This window comes from Eutrigla gurnardus (assembly GCF_963514095.1).
Source record: "Eutrigla gurnardus genome assembly, chromosome: 24".
NCBI lineage: Eukaryota > Metazoa > Chordata > Actinopteri > Perciformes > Triglidae > Eutrigla > Eutrigla gurnardus.
The window spans coordinates 5,069,858-5,085,102 of NC_139935.1; the positions used below are offsets into that span (position 1 = coordinate 5,069,858).

The window sequence follows — 15,245 nt, forward strand, 5'->3', positions numbered from 1 at the left end:
GGTGGAATAACCTTTTATTCTCTCAATAATCTCTCATTTTTGCTGTAGATGTAATAATAAGACGTTGACATATGATAAAGGTTGGTTTAATTCATACATCCATGAGATTTAAAGCTTATTGGGTTTATTTTTTGCATCGTTTTAATAATAATTCGCTAACCAACATGACCCCAATGCATCAGACCAGAGCTCTGCTTTAATTAACATTGGAATGTGATGTTAAAAAGATATTTACTTTGCTCCGTGTTTACTAATTTGTGTATTTCACGCGTTCAATTTTTCATTTCTAGTCGAACGCTCGTGTGTTCAAGCTGAGCCAAAAAAGAGGGATGAGGAATGAGAATCATAACCACAATGGGAGAGTAAATGTGCATTTTTAGGGCTGTAGTGTTTGATTAATGGGGAGAGATCGTCTTCCTCCCTGCGAATGCTTTGATTCACGGCACACTGAAAAAGATGGAAGTAAAAAAAAAGGTGTTGGCCTAAAAACACCAAAATAAAAGTTGATTAACTGGATTTCTTGTTAAACACACAGCAAACAAGAAGGGGGAACTTTGTTTCTGCGAGGCTAAATCGTGTTTTTATCGCGTTTAGTATTCCACTCCGCCAGAGTTGGGCTGCTTTATGGGGCAGAGAACACACACAGTTTCATTAGAGGCAGTGCTTGCAATCGTCAGCGTGTGTGTGTGTGTGTGTGTGTGTGTGTTCCACGTAGTTGAACGCCCTGGACTCTCCTCAAGGGATTAATCCAGAGAAATCCAATCAGACCGTCTTCATTTCCACAGACAGCCATTTTCGTTTTATTAGCCCAGACAGGAGCCAGATATTCTATTAGAGATGCACTGTAGTTCCTCCTCCCTCGTCCAATCAGACGCCGCCTCCCCTTCCTGCTCATTGAAGCCGCCGAAAAAAACGCCGCTACGAGTAATGAAACTAGCACGCCATTGAACGTGGCCATTTCGACGGAGTTGTTACACGTGGAATTAGTGTTTTAATTGTATGAGGAAATCCCAGGGAAATCGTTGGGGCCCTTCTGCTTCGCCTTCACCGTGTTTGTTTGAATTTTGGGTTTAAACAGATATTCGTGGTTATAACATCTAAGGTTTTTCAGGTTCTCATTGCATGCACGTGGATTGTGGAGACGGTTCATGAGTTCATGTCGGGGGGGTTGGACGAGGGGACGATGAGAGTCAGCAGAGGAACAGCTGTGGGCAGGAGGCCGTGCGTCACCCCGCTGGTGGGGGATCAGATCCTCGTATCGCAGCGCCTCCCATGAGTCGGGGGGGGATGGCGTCTGCTGATACTACGTGATGAGCTCACGTTGCTGAAGGCCCCCCTCCTCTCGCTGTTGATTTACAGCTCTGTGATCAGCAAAAATAATCCTCCTCCGTCGCCCGAGCCTTCTCGCAGCTCCTCTCTCCCCGTCCTCCGTCCTCTCGCCGCCGTCGAGAACAAAGAACGTAAAGGATGGAGGCTAACTGTGAGGAAGCGGCGGCTTTCTAATTATAGCAACGTTCCTCGACTATGGGTGTCGTCCCTCCGAAACGAGCAACCGGAGTTCATGCGTCAGTCCTGCAGAATTATGCAAAACGCCGTCTTTGATCATTAACGACAATGTCAGACGCTAACCTGGTGTTATCGGAACGGCGTGCAAACACGCATATCTCTCTTCTGTCTGCTTGGCGGTATTTAAATGATGTGATTATTATATAAGGGTATAGTCACCGTGATTATGCAAGGGATTAAAATAGCTCTCATACGTCCCGAAGTAAATATATTTAAATATGATGGCAATAATGCATTTTTCCTTCATACTTAAACCATAATGCAACTTTACCAACAATGCAGAAAAATACTTATTTTTGTTTCGGTTACAAGAAAGCAGTTTATCCACTTTATTTGGAGGTGAGACTCCGACACAGCGACAGGATGTACAGCAGGTCAAAGGTCAATATAGGTGTATGACATCATCTGACTCCCGTTTGGCAACTATTTAGATAAACTTTGGTCATTTTTCTCTTCCAGCTTCTCAAATGGGAGGAGTTGCTGTTTTTCTTAATATTTGAATAACAATGAGCGGGATTTAAGTAATCCATGGCGGTCGTCACTTCGGGTCACGTTGAGTCCGAACCCCCCCCCCCGGAGATGGTCGTTCTGCTCACACCCGTCCTTCAGCCTGTCTCCCTGCTTCCTGAGTGGAGCACCGATGGGAGCGCTGACTGACGGAGAGCTCACAGCGGCTCCACCCGCCCATGCAGAGGGTCTCCGTGGAGGGATAGGCTTACGGCGAGGCGAGGCATATGTGGACAATGTGGCTGCCAAGAAAAGGAAACGCTGTCAAAGTTGGACGCTAATTCTAATAATAATATTCACTGATTGTTCACTGGTTTTTATCATCGTTCTGCACAACCTCTCCGGTCAAACACTTGATTTGTTTGAATATGGGACGGTTATTTCTGTTAATTAAGCTATACGATGCATGTGATTAGCTCGCTGCTCTGCTCGGCTAAACATTCTGGTGGAACATTTGTGCGGCGGGTCAATTTTTAAAGTGAACGAGACTTGCTGCGAGGAAAACCAAGAGGGATTCCTTCAGGATGTTAATCAGCCTCTCTTGAGTCAGAACTTCACTGTGTGTGTGTGTGTGTGTGTGTGTGTGTGTGTGTGTGTGTGGGGTCAGTCGACCCATTCACCCCCCCCCCCCCCCCTCTCAACTCTGTCACCTCTCGTTTCCTCCTTTAGTTGGACGGAGCGCTCGGCTACTTGTCTTTGTTATTAAAAAAAAAAAAAAGTCCCCTCGCTACTCTGTCCTAATGCATCTTCATCACCATCATCTTCATCACCACCAGATCTAACAGTCGGGAAGCTTTTATGACCTCTAGTGTGGATGAGGACCTGCGGGTCTTCACATTGTTTCTTCCTTGAAATATTCTAGTTATTTCTCGTCTTTTATATTTTTAAACACCGACAATTAATTCCCGATTATGTCTTAATATGCATCTTCTTAAAGTTACTGTGAGGACCTTTTAACTGGTTATGAAACGGTCTCAATGTAATACCGATGCCTCCATATGACCTACATAAGTACACGAGACCATGGGAGAGGATTTGACTAGCTTCCATGGAGTTATTCTAAAAAATAATCTATAATAATACCTGGGAAAAATCTAAGTAGCAGTTAATACCACTTATCAATAATATATACTTTATATATTTAATTTATTTAGTGGATATATTTAGCAGTCGAGAACCATGGCCTCGGAAAAAGGTGGCTTGCTCCCTCCAGGTCGGGGGGGAGTTCCTGCCTCAAGTGGAGGAGTTTAAGTATCTTGGGGTCTTGTTCACGAGTGAGGGAAGGATGGAACGCGAGATTGACAGGCGGATCGGTGCAGCGGCTGCAGTAATGCGGTCGCTGTATCGGTCCGTCGTGGTAAAGAGAGAGCTAAGCCGAAAGGCGAAGCTCTCGGTTTACCGGTCAATCTACGTTCCTACCCTCACCTATGGTCATGAACTTTGGGTCATGACCGAAAGAATAAGATCCCGGATACAAGCGGCCGAAATGAGCTTCCTCCGCAAGGTGGCGGGGCGCTCCCTTAGAGATAGGGTGAGGAGCTCCGTCACACGGGGGGAGCTCGGAGTAGAGCCGCTGCTCCTCCACATCGAGAGGAGCCAGTTGAGGTGGCTCGGGCATCTGTATCGGATGCCCCCTGGACGCCTCCCTCGGGAGGTGTTCCAGGCATGCCCCACCGGGAGGAGACCCCGAGGAAGACCCAGGACACGCTGGAGTGACTATGTCACCCGGCTGGCCTGGGAACGCCTTGGGGTCCTCCCGGAGGAGCTAGGGGAAGTGTCCGGGGAGAGGGAAGTCTGGGCGTCCCTGCTCAGGCAGCTGCCCCCGCGACCCGGTACTGGATAAGCGGAAGAAAATGGATGGATGGATGGATATATTTAGCAGTTCCAGGGAAACGGTGTTACTAATAATGAAACTTTGTGCTAAACTATTAACATTTTAATAATACATTTTAATTGGAATGCACTTTTCATTGTTCAAAGTAAAGTAAAGAGTAAAACAAATAAAAACAGAATATAAAACAGGCACAAAAAGAGCACCAAATTGACTATAATGCTATTTTCACATGAAATTGAACGCGTGACAGAGAAGAAACGGCTCGAGTGTTTATTTCCCCCTCGTCCAAGTGTAACTGTTGACCTGGAGGATTCGTTTTCCTGGAGACAAAAACTAAAGATGATTGTTTTTGAGCTATGTGGGGATGTATTGCTGGAGTTCACCAAAATCCTCCTCTTGAGGCTTTCTGCTGAATATCTGCAGAAACCTAATGAAACTTGGACCAGAAGGCAGGAAGGCTGTGTTGCTCTGCAGTCCAGACAAAGTTTTCAGATAATGATCAATATAAAGACCACAGGACGCTGAGCTAAATCCAAGGCCGCTGTTATTACCGCTGCTGCTGCCGCTCGTACTACGACTGATTTTTAATGATGTAGCACTTGAATATTAAAACCATTAAGGGAGAGAGAAATTGAGATGTGATTCATTACTCTGCCGTGGGTGAGTTCACTCCTCTCCCCTCGTCATTATACGCTCTTCCTTCTTCCTCCTCGTTTCTCCGTCTCTCATTTTTTTTATTTTTTTTTTTTGCCATAATTGTTTTTCATCATCATTTGTCTTTTTTTTTCTCCCCATATTGTCATTCGCAAATGTTCTCTTTATTTTTCCGTCTGTATCGTCTGTTTGTCTGCTAAATGTCAGAGTGACTCGGGCTGCATGGGGTTTTTATTGTGCTTCAGTGTGCGTTTGTGTAGGAGGTATAGTGCTAATAGTCCCCCTCTCCCTGACACACTAATGACTAGTTTGTGCTCCTCTCTCTCTCTCTGTCTCTGTCTCTCGCTCTCTCTCTTGGAAATAATTAGCTCCACAGATTACATCTATTATCACAAATTCTCTTTTGTCCCTGTTTTCTTTCTTTTGTCGTCACCGTCCTCCGTTATTCTGTCACATGTCCATCTCTCGTCTTTAAAAAAAAAGAAAGAAACGTTTCTCCTGCGTGATAATGGACTTGTTTTTTTGTCGTCCTCGATAGTCATCACGGTGAAATCTGGGTTTTCACATCCAAAAATAACACTCACTTCAGTTCCCGTGTTGTAAGAAGTGAAGCCTCTGAGGTTTAATCGCATCACATGTGACATAAATCACAAGCGTGAGGCGGTTTTTAAACATCTACGTTTCACAAATTGATCTGTTTTGGTAATAAATATCCAAATATCTACCAGTTAAAGATTGCTAATTGCAGGCAGGCTGTTAACTAAAGTAAATGTTTGTTTAAGCTGGACTTGAACCCTCTGGAAAACGGCGACGTCATCCTGTTAAAGTTATCACAACAGTCAAATAAAACCTCCCTGTTCTCCGTAACTCATCACCCGGTGGTTTAAACCGAGGACTGACATGAACGCCTGACATTAAGGGAGTGATGTCACGGGAATGTGTCTTTTAGTGGGTTAACGCAGGTGTCCTAACCCATGATAGCGACATATTAAGCAATTTATTCTGAATATGAAGAGATTTATTCTAACCATCAGGGGGAAAAGCAAGAAATGTATAATAATAAATTAAAATAACAGTGTGGTTCTTTAAGAAGACATACTTAACTGTCTCTCTCTGTCTCTCAGACGACCTGGCGTACGAGGTGCGTTGGTTTTTCACACGGCTGCGCGGCGGACAGACGACCACGCAGGTGGCCAGCGTCGACCGCTTCGGCGTCGTGAGGAAGGACGCCCGCAACTCCTCCAGCGACGTCTCCATCGAGCGCAAAGACACGCACACCTACATGTTGAACATTCACGGCACCCAGGACAGGTGAGTGGGGTTGTGGGTAAACACTACTTCTTTACTTTGATATAAATCCCAGATGTGTGACGGTGTTTTTGGTGCTGTGTGGTTTCCAGTGACAGCGGCGAGTATCACTGCGAGGCCACGCCCTGGTACCTGTCGGCCTCAACGGGCGCCTGGACTCAAGCCGGGGAGCTGACGTCGTCTCGAGTCTTCCTTACAGTCCAGTTTGCTGGTGAGACCAGATTAATTTTACAACAGAACTTATTCTTAAACGTGGTTTTCTCCGGTTTAAACAGCAAGTGTCCCTCTCTCTGCAGTGTGGGAGTCCATGAAGTTGCCTCTACTGTACGGAGTCGCAGCCTCAATAGGTAACGTAACCATCATTCACCTCCGTAGTGAGACGTTGGAGTTAGACAACCAGAATATTGACGTTTAAAAGCACAACGTGACTCTTAATTATTTAATGTTCATCATGGACATCTTCTCATTGACGGTGCTGTCCTTGCGCTTATTTAGGACACATATCCGACAGCTGGTGTTTGCCGGTGCACAGTGGATTTAAATAAGACAGGAATCTGAATTTGTTTAGGCTAAATATAGCCACTAATATTCAATAAAATATGCCCAAACTGGCACCAGTACTGTGCTCGTGAAAGGGGCTGGGGACATCCAGGGTTGCTGTTCATGAGCTCAGTCTTAGTTTCGAGGCAATGTACCTGAAGGAAGTTACAGCTCCTGAAACCCCAAATTATACGTCAAAGAAGTAAACAGGCTGTTAGATTAGAGTAGATAGGAGTAGAAGAAGTAAACGGGCTGTTAGATTAGAGTAGATAGGAGTAGAAGAAGTAAACGGGCTGTTAGATTAGAGTAGATTAGGAGTAGAAGAAGTAAACGGGCTGTTATATTAGAGTAGATTAGGAGTAGAAGTAGTAAACAAGCTGTTAGATTAGAGTAGATTAGGACTAGAAGTAGTAAACGGGCTGTTAGATTAGAGCAGATTAGGAGTAGAAGTAGTAAACGGGCTGTTAGATTAGAGCAGATAGGACTAGAAGTAGTAAACGGGCTCCTGGATTAGAGCAGATTAGGAGTAGAAGTAGTAAACGGGCTGTTAGATTAGAGCAGATAGGACTACAAGTAGTAAACGGGCTGTTAGATTAGAGTAGATTAGGACTAGAAGTAGTAAACGGGCTGTTAGATTAGAGCAGATTAGGAGTAGAAGTAGTAAACGGGCTCCTGGAATCGAGCAGATTAAGGGTAAAAGTAGTAAACGGGCTGTTAGATTAGAGCAGATAGGACTAGAAGTAGTAAACGGGCTCCTGGATTAGAGCAGATTAGGAATAGAAGTAGTAAACGGGCTGTTAGATTAGAGCAGATAGGACTACAAGTAGTAAACGGGCTGTTAGATTAGAGTAGATTAGGAGTAGAAGTAGTAAACGGGCTGTTAGATTAGAGTAGATTAGGAGTAGAAATAGTAAACGGGATGTTAGATTAGAGTAGATTAGGAGTAGAAGTAGTAAACGGGCTGTTAGATTAGAGTAGATTAGGAGTAGAAGTAGTAAACAGGCTGTTAGATTAGAATAGATTAGGAGTAGAAGTAGTAAACGGGCCGTTATATTAGAGCAGATTAGGAGTAGAAGTAGTAAACGGGCTGTTAGATTAGAGCAGATTAGGAGTAGAAGTAGTAAACGGGCTGTTAGATTAGAGTATATTAGGAGTAGAAGTAGTAAACGGGCTGTTAGATTAGAGTAGATTAGGAGTAGAAATAGTAAACGGGATGTTAGATTAGAGTAGATTAGGAGTAGAAGTAGTAAACGGGCTGTTAGATTAGAGTAGATTAGGAGTAGAAGTAGTAAACAGGCTGTTAGATTAGAATAGATTAGGAGTAGAAGTAGTAAACGGGCCGTTAGATTAGAGCAGATTAGGAGTAGAAGTAGTAAACGGGCTGTTAGATTAGAGTAGATTAGAGCAGATTAGGAGTAGAAGTAGTAAACGGGCTGTTAGATTAGAGTATATTAGGAGTAGAAGTAGTAAACGGGCTGTTAGATTAGATCTGATTAGGAGTAGAAGTAGTAAACGGCCTGTTAGATTAGAGTAGATTAGGTGTAGAAGTAGTAAACGGGTGTTAGATTAGAGCAGATTAGAAGTAGAAGTAGTAAACGGGTGTTAGATTAGAGCAGATTAGGAGTAGATAATCCCGTTGTTAACTTGTCTCGTGTCTCCAGGTGTGGGCCTGTTCTCTCTGGTCCTGGGTCTGGTTTGCGCCCAGTGCTGCTGCCGCAACACCACCCACACTCCACGCTCGCGCAACAAACTGATGGACCTGGAGATGGACTGACAAACAGTTTCCCCCGCACCCGCCCACTGCAGCGCCCACAGGAAACCCCACGCACACCACAGACACACGCCCGTAGACGATTTCTGGGACACCCAGCTGTTCCCGTGCGACGGACGTTGGGAGTAAACAACGACATCGTCGCTCTGGGAAACGCCTGACTCGTGGATCGTCTTTTAAAAAGAGGCGCTTGGGGCGGGGGGGGTTTCTTGGGCTCTGCAGTGGAGGAGCAGGGGGACTTTCACACCAGTGAGACCACCAGTGGGACTATGAAGGTCCATTGAACTCTGTGGTGCTTCTGGTGATTTTTACACTTTATACGCTCCCTGTTAAGAGTTTTCAGAAGGAGGCTTCTGTGACATCACTGCCACTTGGGAATAAAGGACCACAAACGGATCTGCTGCCTCTGTAACCACTAGGGATAACACACCAAGTGCTCAGGCTGGACTACTTTTTGTTTTTCCTCCGATGCCGAGGCTCCCTGCAAAGAACAAGCAGCCTGTGTTCCCGACCCCCGTTGAATTTTCCTTTTTTGGGGAATCGCGGAAATTCAAGGGGCGGCTCGGATTGGGGGGGTCATGCATATGAGCCTCAACACATCCCTGTTAAGTCACATGGCTATTTGTGTTTGCAGAGCCTGGCGGTTTAGGCAGCCTGAGGCTAATTTCTGTCATGGAGTCCCAGAACAACGGTATTGCACTACCAACCCCAGAGTATTCCCTACCTTTTAACAAAAAAGGACAAGATTAACTTTTATTCTCAACTCTAGTTTTTTGAAAAATTAAGAGATTTTAAAACGAGACATTTTTAAGCTTTACAAGGAGATATGCAGTCAGCGTGTTTGTGTGTGAGATATAGTGCCAATATTTGAACTGACGGGGAGGTGTGCTTGGTTCATATCACCAGATCAACACTTGAACAGCCACTCAAAGTGGTGACGGCGAGCACTCTTCTTTTTCTAGATATTCCGAAAAATGTATCCTGCTGTTATTTCGCCGGAGTCTCGTGTGTGTTGGTGCGAGTGCTGTGCTACGGTATGTGAGACAGAGTTGCATGTGCTGTTTTATAATGACAGACTCGGTCATTCATGAGCAAAGCCGCCTTCTTCTCCACATTCTGACGACATCAAAGTCTCTTTCATGCAGATCTCAAAACTTGCCGTCGCTAATCGAGACTGTTCACACAGAAACTCTTACTTCCATGTTCTGAACATGAGAATCGTGCATGTTTCTCAGTTATAACCATTTTGCCCAGATTAGAATATCTTTATCCACCTCAAGTCGCAAGAGTCAGGATATGGTTAGCCTAGCTTAGCATAATGACTGGAAGCAGGGGGGGAACGGCTAGCCTGGCTCTGTCCCTCTGCTTCCAGTCATTATGCTAAGCTAAGCTAACCATGTTGTGACTAGACGCACAGACGTGACATTGATCTTCTTATCTAGCTTACGAAGCAAATAAGATTATTTCTCAAGATGTTGAACTATTCTTTTAAAAATCAAATGGTTTTTAACATTTCGGGGAAACAAGCTGTTCTTTAAATAATAGACTGTTCGTTTAAACGTCGCTAACTCAAGATACTCTTCCAAAATCAACATGATCAGCTGACCGCGAAGGTCCGCCGTTGCCCAGCCGACGTCTCCGGAGTCTGTGTGGTGTTTTTGTAGCAAACGAAGTGAGGAAGTTTGTGTCCGAAAACTCTGGCTGGCCTGCAAAACAGACCCTCGCTGGCTTTGTGCCGCTTCCTCCCTCGCTGACTTCACTCGGACGGGGCTGTGTTTGATGTTTTTAAATAGTTTTTAAAAAGGTATTTGAGTCCTCTCTGAACGTCGTGAGCCATATCAGGCTGTAGTCAGGACACAGCTCTCGTGTGTAGCTGCACATCCACACATTCAAACACCCTTCAACGCCTCAAACTCACTATTATCCATGAAGATCTCCAACCGCTGGCACTCAAACGTGTTTATTTTCACTTTGAGAAATAGTGACACGTGTGTGTTTTGAGAGTCAGACCTCCATAAAGCCGCTCCCCAGGTGTGTGTGTGCACTCGTCTCTGTGATGGAGCGGTTTTTACCACAATCATTAACACACATTCCCAACACTCACACACGTAGCAGCGACCGTGCCCATGCAAGGTTCCCCCCAGTGTCCTTTTATTGCAACAAGTATGATGAATCATGTGTTTTCTTTTTTTTTTTTTTGAATAAATAGATTTGTAAGATGTATGCATCTTTGTATATTATTTTTAAATTGTTCTGGTTTTATTGTGTCTTTTGTGGTAACATTTCTTATTTGTGTAGCTGGGGAAATTTTCATAAATACAACATGGAAATGAGTTTTTATGAGGACGTATAAACTAGCTTTGGACAGTTTGGCGATTCCCACGGCGGCATTTGGAAGACATTCGAGGTTCGGCGTTGCTAGGATACGCAATTTTCAATTTTGTAGTCTGGTTCAGCCGAGTCCTTTTCATGGGGTCCAGCTCCTGCTGAAACATACATGCAACTTTAAAGTTAGGGAGTTAAAGGGACAGTACGTAGGATTTGGTGGCCTCTAGTGGTGTGGCTGCGTCATTATAATGCTCATATACATACATTAAATGTGATCCATCCTTAGCATTTAGGAGCAGTGTGCTGCTGTAACACTCTTGCATATGATATCCCGCTAATGATGTCACTAAGCTCCGCCCAAAGCAACATGCATGTGTTTTGTTTTGCATGTTTCTGCTGCTGACGTTTAAGTCTGAACACCACCAGGAGATATTTAATATTTGGCCCCTGCTGTCCCATATTTGCCCCTTTTTTCTGACGAAATGTGTCTGCTGATTTTTTATTTTTTATTTTTTTAAATGTTTTTCCCCCCGCAGGATCTGATGTGGCCGTGATCAGAGTTCCCCGCTGTGAGACTTGTGACAAATGTGGGCCAATTTGGTTTTTCTTCTCCCGTCTCTGGGCAAGCCATCAATCAGGTTTTCCAATGCTTGCAAACATCTGAAAAAAAAAGAAGAAAAAAACAACTTCAAAAACTTCTGGCAGTATAAATGTTTTATAATTCCAACATTGGACTGCGGCTGTATCTCTGCCTCGTCCCTCCACGTCTTTAACAGTGTCACACATCCCCTTGTTAGTCTTGCAGGATTTATTTTCTGTCTGTTTATCGTCTTCCTCTCTGTGTTCTCTCTCCTCACCACATCTCCCTTTCACTCTCCATTAGAAATGCAGAGGAGGAGTTGTTTTTTTACACCTCTTTAACAACAGTTTCTCCATCCATCTCTCTCTCCTCTCGTCTCCGTCTCATGTGGAGATGAGAGCGATCCCGTGTCTATTGGTCTGCAGCTTTTCTAACTTGAACTCCTTCCCTCTCAGGGTCCGTTCGACCCAGTTTCCCGCCTCGTGTGCATGTCTGTGTTCCTGCCTGTCATGGATCATTTGCTAATGTGGCCTCGTCAAACCATTGTCTTCCTTAATTGACTCGAAAAAAATCAAAATGGCACAGGATATTTCCTGTTTTGCAGCTGCACGCTCCCTCTGATTTTGGGGAAGTAACCCACCGGCTCAGACTTGTCACAGCTTGAGGGTTGCTCCACATAACAACAAATTTCAGAAGGAAAAATTTAGCAACGCTTGGAGAGAAGCAAGCAGCCGGTTGTCCCCGGAGTCTACCACAGGCGACACGTTTTCTCGTATTCATTATAATCGAAGCCGATGTTTACAGCAGCTCGGCGCCGCCAACCGCCTCGGCTCCACAACGCCATCCTGCTGTCGGTTTCCCGCCCGTTCAACACGCAGCAGTTTGGTGTGTTTTCTACCCCGAAAAAAAAGGAGCCGTTTATTGGATTAGTTTCCTGATGTGTCAGAAATGTCTTCGAGTATCAGGAAGTGACGGGAAAATGCAAATCGAGCTGATCGGATTAATATAAATTGTACTCCGGAGAATTGCACTTTGAAAAAAAAAAGCTGGCGGGGAGTCACGATCCCTCGCTGGCTCACCACCGATGTGAATCCTAAATGAGTTGCAGGGTTAAACGTTATGATAATTGTTTGGAATAATCATCATGGAGCGTGAATTTGAGATATTTCCTGGGAATTCTCGCCTAAATCTGCCGTTTCCCAGGAAACCGCTTGGATGTGTTGGGCTGATCTGGGTTGTATGAGCAGTGTGTTAGAATTACGGCGAGGAGGAAACGAAAGCGTCTCAAACGGAGCAGGTCGATTCAACAACCGTATGTTCAGATCTAAATTCGCAGCGTGACTCTTCACCGTTTCCCAGCACACAGAAGCTCAACAGCTGTTTCCCTACAGGAGCTTCTTCCCTCCTCACTGGCCTGGATGTGTGATGATGGACGACTTCAGACCCCGAATCAGCCCAAAGCGTGTCTTTTCAACACCCTGACAGGCTGGCGAGAGAGTGGCGGCGGTGTGATCTCACTGGCGGCGTCCGCGTGTCCGAGTCACTCGCCGCCAGCAGCAGGAGGTCCACTTCAATTAACTTCCAACTTTGCATGCAGAGGTCATCCCTCCCCCCCCCCACCCCCAAACAGGTGCGACTGCACCTTCCATTCTGGCTCCGATCGGCAGCCACACTTTACCCACAATGCTCCACAGTGGCTCCATGGCATGTGGAGCTACTGAGAAGTGTTGGCGGATAATATACTGAAGTATTTATACAAGTTAACTCCCCTCAGCCCTTTAGCTTTGCCTTAGATTATTGCGCTCTGTCGAAGAATTTAAACCGGATGTTGGCGTGTGTGTAAAGATTTCATAAGAGGCGTGTCGCCGCTCTGGCTTTTCTCAAGGAATTGTCAGAGTAACTATAGACTTATATCATGTTTCAGTTTCGTGAGCCTGAGATCATTTCATCAACAGCTCATCAGTTATTGCTGTAGGAGAGGAAAAAACCGAAAAGACCTGAACACTTAGTAATCCTTCTCGAGGGAACTAAATCTTTAGGGCCCACAAAGCAAATGTTGCTCAATTCTAGACCAGTTTTATTGACCAGATTTGAAAAATCCCTTAAAGTTCCCCCTAAAGAGGATCTCGTACGATCCGTGCATACTTGTGGTTCAGGTTGGAACATGTTTACATGCTTTAAAGCTCAGAAAACCCTTGTTTTTCCCCATCGTGGCCGTGCCGCAGCAGCAGTTTGAGCTCCGGCCCCTCCCTCCCAAAAAGCCCTGTCTGCTCTGACCTTACCATAACCAGACTACATGACTACAGACTTCTTCGTGTGTGTGTGTGTGTGTGTGTGTGTGTTCACAGGAATGCAGCGATGACTCCCAACACCTTCCCCTCACCATGGAAACTATGTCAACACATGGCTGGGGGATGGAGAGGGGCAGCGTGCCTATGAGATGGGGGGTGGTAAGTGTGTGTGTGTGTGTGTGTGTGTGTGTGTGATTTATTATTAGGTAGAAGATATTTGACCTCACTTCTCCGTAAATCTCTACGTGGCGCTTTCGCTCTCGTAACGGAGACGCAGACTTCAGAGCCGTTAGATCATTTTCAGAGTCTCTTTCATCTCCTGTCGACTTTCGCTCGGTTGATTTATAAAACATTCCGAATGAAGACGCGTGGAGAGGTTACGCACTCAGTCAGATAGCGGGGGGAGGAAGGGGGGGGGGGGGGGGGGGTTTAGATTGTGTTTTTCGTACAAAATGGGACGCGGCCCAGTCGGTGTCCGCCCCTGAAGTGATGCAGCTAAAGTGATTGATTGCCGTAGACTGGATCAGATTCATTGTGTAACTCTTTCATGGATCCGGATTAAGGCTTTGAAAGGAGACCACCGTTGTCTCTGAGCCTCCAATAGGACTTGTCCTTGTATGGAGCGGCGTCTCCAGCGTGGCACCGCTCCAGCTCTCCGGCACACGTCCACATAATACAAACACGTCCAAGTTTACACAAACAGCTGGTGCTGTAGGTACGACTCCACATTGTCCCCCTGGCAGGAGGCCAGGCTTCACTCTGATGCTGCCGGTCTGGAAGGGGGACCGACTTAGACCTGGAAGGACCTCTGAAGGGGCCTTATAGAGACTTTTGTTGCCTTGAATTTAATGTTGTAATATGATAACTCATTTGTAGGCCAAGTGTTTAATTTTTTTTTTATCACAGCCTCTTAAAATATGCACAAAATAGTGAGGAGCACTCCCCACACACTCATCACTAACAATGTGTATTGACATCTCAGCTGAAATCCCGAGGCTGCGGGATCGGAGCTAATGCTCGGCGAGGGAGCATTAAAGCAAAGACGGGATGAGGGGAGTCAGAACGGCTCCGACGTGACGCCGTTTGAAGCCGTTTGCCGTCGCTTCGGTCGCCACTGATCTGCCTTTTCACACTCCAGACGCCGAGATGTTGGAGGATTGTAACGTCCAAAAAACGCACACCTTAACCGAGTTATTTCAAAAATGAACAAACCCGTCGGTCCCGTTTTTTAAGATCAGGGAATCTGAAAGCAAAGCATGCGTCCGTATCGGTTTACTGAGCTGTAAACTCCCTCATAAAACTCAACCCGACCTTGTAGCCCTCCAACAGCACGCCTCGGCCCGGATTTACGCACGACATCCAGATTAATTTTATTTTATTGGAAATTCTCGGCTTTATTGGGTCCTGCAGCGCTGCAGAGGTCGAGGTTCTTGTTCTGTGCGTTTGATGCGACCGCGTGTTGTGGTACGTTGTAAAAAAAACAGGTCAAATGTGAATCGTGACCTCGCGTGACCCCGGACCTGCAGAGGGATGTTTGTGTGTAAACAGAGAGGGAGTGGCGAGGGAGGAGGGCGAGCCGTTCTGCTCATGCATGACAGCAATAATACTCATAATATACATGTAATTACATTCAGAACCATGTATGGAAACATAATTTTATTGGTTTTCTTCCCAGCCTTTAAATCTGTGGTTAAACAAAATGATCATCAAGGGTAAAGGTTCATTTCAAACAACTTGTATTTAAATAAAAGTGAGTTTTTAATTAGATTCTAGAAATATAAAGAGCTCAAGTAGTGATGTGACTGTTGCGTCCAGCAAACCAATTGTTTTCATATTTGTTTTCATGCAAAGAAAGAAAAAGCATAA

At 45.3% G+C, this 15,245-nt stretch overlaps 1 protein-coding gene across 1 annotated transcript in view; it reads left to right on the forward strand.

Moving 5' to 3' along the window:
• ptgfrnb (prostaglandin F2 receptor inhibitor b) overlaps window positions 1-10,405 on the forward strand; it is a 37,965-nt gene extending 27,560 nt beyond the window's left edge. The window contains exons 12-15 of the mRNA XM_084003900.1: window positions 5,686-5,872; window positions 5,962-6,080; window positions 6,166-6,216; window positions 8,071-10,405. Of these exons, the coding sequence (XP_083860026.1) occupies window positions 5,686-5,872; window positions 5,962-6,080; window positions 6,166-6,216; window positions 8,071-8,183 (470 nt within the window). The 3' untranslated portion in view covers window positions 8,184-10,405. The remainder of the gene's footprint in view (window positions 1-5,685; window positions 5,873-5,961; window positions 6,081-6,165; window positions 6,217-8,070) is intronic.
• The last annotated feature ends 4,840 nt before the right edge of the window (window positions 10,406-15,245 follow it).